The sequence below is a fragment of the Phacochoerus africanus genome, chromosome 5 (assembly GCF_016906955.1).
Source record: "Phacochoerus africanus isolate WHEZ1 chromosome 5, ROS_Pafr_v1, whole genome shotgun sequence".
Lineage (NCBI taxonomy): Eukaryota > Metazoa > Chordata > Mammalia > Artiodactyla > Suidae > Phacochoerus > Phacochoerus africanus.
The window spans coordinates 763,010-769,065 of record NC_062548.1 but is presented as its reverse complement, the minus strand read 5'-3'; the positions used below and the strand labels follow the sequence as shown (position 1 = coordinate 769,065).

Genomic DNA, 6,056 nt, shown 5'->3' with positions numbered 1-6,056 from the left:
CAAAGGAAAGGTGCTTTACTCAAAAAAGCCAGCAATCTGGAGAGAAGGAAGACTCTTGTCTGGAGAAGATTCTGCTCAGCCATGACAATTTTTAAAGTGAAATAGGCAGAAAAAATTGCAGTTAATCATTAAGGTAGGAGGTCAGATTTTTCCATTGTGTGCTGACTTCTGATCTTCGTTTGGACTCTCTTTGGCTTGTATGGTCTGCCTGCAATTGATAGAGAGAGAGTAGGATTGTTACACAGGTAGCTGTAGAAGTCCCAGTAGGGGACCTTAGATAAAGAGGGAAACCTAGGAAATTTTGGAAGAACATCTTGGAATGAAGCTGGCTTGCTTAACTGTAAAACCATAAATAAAAGCATGAGGTATGCTGCAGGTCCTTAAGTGAAAGATAAAATGAGGTCTGCGTTCAAGGTCAGCAAGACAATGATCCTTAAAACCAAGGACAGGAATTTAAGGGAAAGATGACATTCCAAAGACCCTCATTATTTGGAAACCTGAGGTGATTCAACATATTTTAGCATATTTTACCCCCCTTCTGTTGATTTGCATAAACAGCTTGACAGTCTTAGTTTGACCTCATAGGGTCAAATACTCTCCTACCCAATATGAAGGAGGAGGTAGTGATGCAAACCCAAGGAAGAAGGCGGTCTTTTCTCCTCCCCACTTTCCTTGGATTATAAAAATGCAGCCCACCTAATCCTCAGGGCAGAGCCTCCTTGCCTGCCTGCTTGTATCTCTCACAATTGTCCTATTTAAAAAAATCTACTTCTTGTCTATCACTTTGTCTCTCACTAAATTCCTTCTGTGTTAAGACTCAAAGGACTTAAGCCTCAGTTAGTCCAGACACCAGGTGAGTGATTCAAATTAAAAAGCATGGCTTCAAGTTCCAGTCTGGGTTTAGGTTGGGTTTGAGTCAGAGGTGTTTTCACAGTGGGATGCTCTCTTGCCTGAGTGATCTGCCTGTACCTGTGGGATCCACCTGAAAATTTACTAAGGGGAAGCTGGGATAGAAAGGAGTCAGCCATTCTTTAACTACTTAGTTCTTCGTTCTTACTCCTTTTAATCTGAGAAAAGTCATCAATAGGTCTGGCAAGGCACTGCATATATTCAGTAAAGCAAAAATCAGGAGCCAGGTTAAATGTTGTCTAGTGATCTCATCTTTATGTTTAGGGTCTGAGGAAAACAGGGATGAACAAATAGGAAAGGGGTAAAAGAGCTGCTTACAGAAGTTCCCGTTGTGGTTCAGCAGTTAAGAAACCAATTAGTATCCATGAGGATTAGGATGTGATCCCTGGCCTCACGTAGATCTGGCATTGCTGTGAGCTCTGATGTAGGTCTCTGTCGCAGCTCAGATCCTGTGTTGCTGTGGCTGTGGCGTAGGCCAGCAGCTGCAGCTCTGATTCAACCCCTAGCCTGGGAACTTCCATATGCTGCAGGTGTGGCCCTAAAAAAACAAAAGACAAAAAAAAAAAAAAAAAAAAGCTCCTTAGAGCATCCTGGGTCACACCTCTCTTCAGTCTTCTCCACGGCAAGTCAGGCTAGTCTTCTGACTGGTGCAATGCGGCAGAGGTGATGGTGTGTGACTTCTGTGGCTTCTGCCTTTCTCTCCTGGGTCACTCTCTTGGGGAGCCAGCTGCAATGTCGTGAGGATGCCCAAGCAGTGCTGAGGAGTGTGGAGAGGAGCTGGGCTTCAAGGAAGATTGTCATGAGGGAGTGAGTCACTTGGAAGTGGATCCCTGGCTCTAGTCATGTCTTCAGGTGAAGCCCTGGCTGATATCTGACTGCAGCCTCAAGAGAGACCCAGGGCCAGAGCCACCCTGCCAAGCCTCACCTGAAACTGTGAGAGATAATAAATGATTGTTTCCAACAGAAGGGTGTGGTCAGGCAGTGACAGGCAGGTTACACTGGGTCCAGGTAGCTGGAAGCTGACAATATGAGAGTTATGAGCTGAGGGGAGGGCCTGGAGATCTGATCCCTTTTTTTTTTTTTTTTTTTTTTTAGGGCCTCAGGTGCAGCATATGGAAGTTCCCGGGTTAGGGGTTGAATTGGAGCTACAGCTACCAACTCTCTGATTATACGGTTGGAATAATCAGTCCCACCCTCTTACTTGTGCTGGCAGAGAGGCTGTGGTAGAATCAATCACCAATGGCCGATGATTTAATCAATCTTGCCTGTGTAATGAAGCCTCATAAAAACCTAAAAATGACAAGAGTTCAGAAACCTTCCAGGTTGGTAAATGCATAGAGGAGTGGGGAGAGGGACTAAAGCTCTTCATCTCCCCTACGTCTTGCCCTTTGCCTCGCTTCCATCTGGTTGTTCCTGAATTATATCCTTTTCTTTCTTTTCTTTTCTTTTTTTGTCTTTTTTGCCTTTTCTAGGGCCACTCCCGTGGCATATGGAGGTTCCCAGGCTAGGGGTCTAATTGAAGCTGTAGCCACCGGCCTACACCACAGCCACAGCAACTCGGGATCCGAGCCGCGTCTGTGACCTACACCACAGCTCATGGCAATGCCAGATCCTTAACCCACTGAGCAGGCCAGGGATCGAACCCACAACCTCATGGTTCTTAGTCGGATTTGTTAACCACTGAGCCACAACGGGAACTCCTATCCTTTTCTAATAAATCAGTAAACTACTAAGTAAAATGTTTATCTGGGTTCTATGAGCTCCTCTAGCAAATTAATTTAACCCAAGGAGGGGGTGGTCTTTGGAAACTCTGAACTGTGACCAGATGGTCAGAAGCACAGGTGACAGCCTAGACTTGTGATTGGCATTTTTTTTCCCCCTTTTTTTTCTTTCTTTTTTTTAGGGCCACACTTGTGGCAAATGGATGTTCCCAGGCTAGGCATCAAATCAGAGCTATAACTGCCAGCCTACACCACAGCCACAGTGACATAGGATCCAAGCCGTGTTTGCGACCTACAACACAGCTTGAGGCAACACTGGATCCTTAACCCACTGATGGAGGCCAGGGATTGAACCTGCATCCTCATGAATACTAAGTGGATTCTTAACCTGCTGAGCCACAACAGAAACTCAGTGATTGGCACCTTAAGAGGGGAACAGGGAGTTCCCGTCGTGGCTCAGTAGTCAACGAATCTGACTAGGAACCATGAGGTTGCAGGTTCGATCCCTGGCCTTGCTCAGTGGGTTAAGGATCCAGCATTGCCGTGAGCTGTGGTGTAGGTTGAAGACGCGGCTCGGATCCCACATTGCTCTGGCTCTGGTGTAGGCTGGCGGCTACAGCTCTGATTAGACCCCTAGCCCGGGAACCTCCATATCCCTCAGGAGCAGCCTTAGAAAAGGCAACAACAACAACAACAACAACAAAAAGAGGGGAACAGTCTTGTAGGACTGAGCCCTTAATCTGTGAAATATGATGCTGCCTCTGGGTAGATGATGTCAGGATTGAGTTGACTTGCAGACTACCCAGCTGGTGTCTGGAGAATTGCTTGTTGGATGTGTGGGGAACTCCCTACATCAGGTGCTCAGAACACAAAAGACTGAGTGAAGTAAGCTAGCTACAAAAGGACAAATATGTGTGATTCCCACTTATATGTGGTCCCTAGAGTGTTCAAATTTATAGAGACAGAGAGGAATGATGGGTGCCAGGGCTGCGGGAGAGCAAGGAGAAGATAGTGTTTAAAGGGGACAGATTTTCTGTTTGGGAAGATGAAAATTTTCTGAGTATGGATGGTGGTGACAGTAGCACAACAGTGTGAATGTGTTTCTTAATGCCACTGAAATTCACACTTAATAAACATGGTTCAGATAGTAAGCTTTAGGTTATGTATATTTCACCACAATTAAAACTTAAAAAGGGGTTCCCGTTCTGGCTCAGTGGGTTAAGAAACCAACAAGGATCCATGAAGATGTGGCTTTGATCCCTGGCCTCGCTCGGTGGGTGAAGAATCCAGCATTGTCACAAGCTCTGGTGTAGGTTGCAGATGTGGTTCAGATTCCTGTGTTGCTGTGGCTGTGGTGTAGGCCGGCCTCTGCAGCTCCAATTCGACCCCTAGCCTGGGGGTTGAAACTCCATATGTGGTAAGTGTAGCCTTAAAAGGCAACAAACAAACAAACAAAAACTTAGAAAAGTAATTCTCTGGTAGCTGTTGACCCTAGGCAGGATGGGTAGGGGTTTGAATGGAGGCAGGGGGACCCAAGGCAGGGCAGGGGAGGCCAGGAGTTTACTGGAATAGTCCAGGCGAGATGGAAGCAGAGCAGGGCTTGTGGAGTAAAGAGATAGGGTGTTTTCCAGTTGAATTTTTAGGTTGAACCAAAAGGATGGCTGCAGGATTGGATATGGGGTCTGAGAGAAAGTAGCCTTTGAGTTTTTGGCCTGGGGAGCGGGGAGGGAGGGAGGTAGAATGAAGAGTTTTTCTCTGGACCACTGAGTTCATCAGGCATGAGCACATCTAAATCTGCCTGGTCAATCGTCTGGGACCAGGCCTTAGGGAACAAAAACCCCAGTTCAGGTTTCTGGGACACCCCACCCTTGAAGCCCAGTCACCATGCCGAAGGATGCCACGTGTGGCGTTTCTACCTAGAGCCCCAGCTGAGGTCCCAGACAACTAGTGTCAACTGCTACCTGTGTGGGTGGACACGTCTGGAAGATTCCAGCCCTAGACGCTTGCTGACACTCGCTAACCATAGCCACAGGGGAGGCAAGAACCCACAGAACCAGAAGAGATGACAACCTGGCAGCTGCAGTGTAAAGCCACCGAGTTTCAGGATGAGTCACTATCCTGCTATGATAAATGGAGCACAGAGATAACCAAATTGTTGAGGAATCAACACATGAGACACACTTTTTTTCCCATCTGCTGGGTGAGGAAGTCTTCTTTGTGACATCCTAGCCTGATCTTGCACAGCCACTTCTAGGGACAAGAATGGCGCTACTCCCGTACTTATGGCTGACTGGTGTTTCTCTGATAACTCAGCTCTACAGCAACTGAAAACCATGGGTCTCACCAGCACTGTATGTGAAAGAGTGGATGCAGGATGACATGGTGGTCCTGGTGTTGCTCATGCCTGGCTGCTCCCTCTTCTTCTGCACACCCAGGAGAGCCCCCCTCCTGGCCTCTGAGGTCAGTGTGGTGGATGTGTCGTGCATAGAAGCGAGGGGTGTCTCTTTCAGGCCGGAGCATTGCATTGCTGGTGGAGGAGATTCCAGCATCCCTGGAGACCGTGGAGGTGAGAGTTGGAAAGGGGCTTCTCCACCAGGCCAAGGCCCTACTGCCCCACTGAGCAGAGCCCCTGCTGATTGCACTGGACACACAGCGTGAGCAAGAAATACACGAGGTTGCTTGAGCCCCGAGCCTTAGGGGGTTGTCGTGGACTCAATGTTTATTCCCCTCCCTCAATCCACATCTTGAAGCCTTAACTCCCAGTGTGGCTTGTCCCCGCAGGTGAGTCTTCAGGAGGTAATTAGGGTAAAATGAGGTCCTAATGGTGGGGTTCTGATCCCATGGGATTTGCATCCCCCTAAGAGACACCAGAGAGCACTCTGTACGTGCTCCCAGAAAAGCCCATTGCGTGGAGTTCCCGTCATGGCTCTGTGGTTAGTGAATCTGACTAGGAACCATGAGGTTTCGGGTTTGATCCCTGGCCTTGCTCAGTGGGTTAAGGATCCGGCATTGCCGTGAGCTGTGGTGTAGGTCGCAGACGTGGCTCAGATCTTGCGGTGCTGTGGCTCTGGCATAGGCTGGCAGCTACAGCTCCGATTCGACCCCTAAACTGGGAACCTCCATATGCTGCAGGAGCAGCTTAAGAAATGGCAAAAAGACAAAAAAAAAAAAAAAAGCCCAGTGAGGACACAGTGAGAAGGTGGCCACCTGCAAGCCAGTCAGTCAGAGTGCTTCCCAGAAAACACGGCAGCCATCACTTTGATCTAGGACTTCCAGCCTCTAGAACTGACATGAATCTCTGTATTTTAAGCCACCCAGCCTGTGGTATTTGCTATGGAAGCGTGAGCTGACTCAGATAGGGGTTGTTTGTTTCAGCAGCACAATCTCACCCATCCCGCATGATGTAACCACAGTGGTTACTATTTC

General features: G+C 48.0%; 1 protein-coding gene across 7 annotated transcripts in view; it reads right to left on the bottom strand.

Moving 5' to 3' along the window:
• Positions 1 to 6,056, bottom strand: part of SUSD3 (sushi domain containing 3) — a 32,426-nt gene continuing 26,370 nt past the window's right edge. For 6 of the 7 annotated variants that reach the window (XM_047779311.1, XM_047779314.1, XM_047779313.1 and 3 more), the window contains one exon: positions 3,982 to 5,181. In XM_047779311.1, coding sequence (XP_047635267.1) covers positions 4,971 to 5,181 — 211 coding nt within the window. In that variant the 3' untranslated portion in view covers positions 3,982 to 4,970. Of the gene's footprint in view, positions 209 to 3,981; positions 5,182 to 6,056 lie in introns of those variants that run through there. The other variant, XM_047779312.1, reaches the window with a different exon arrangement.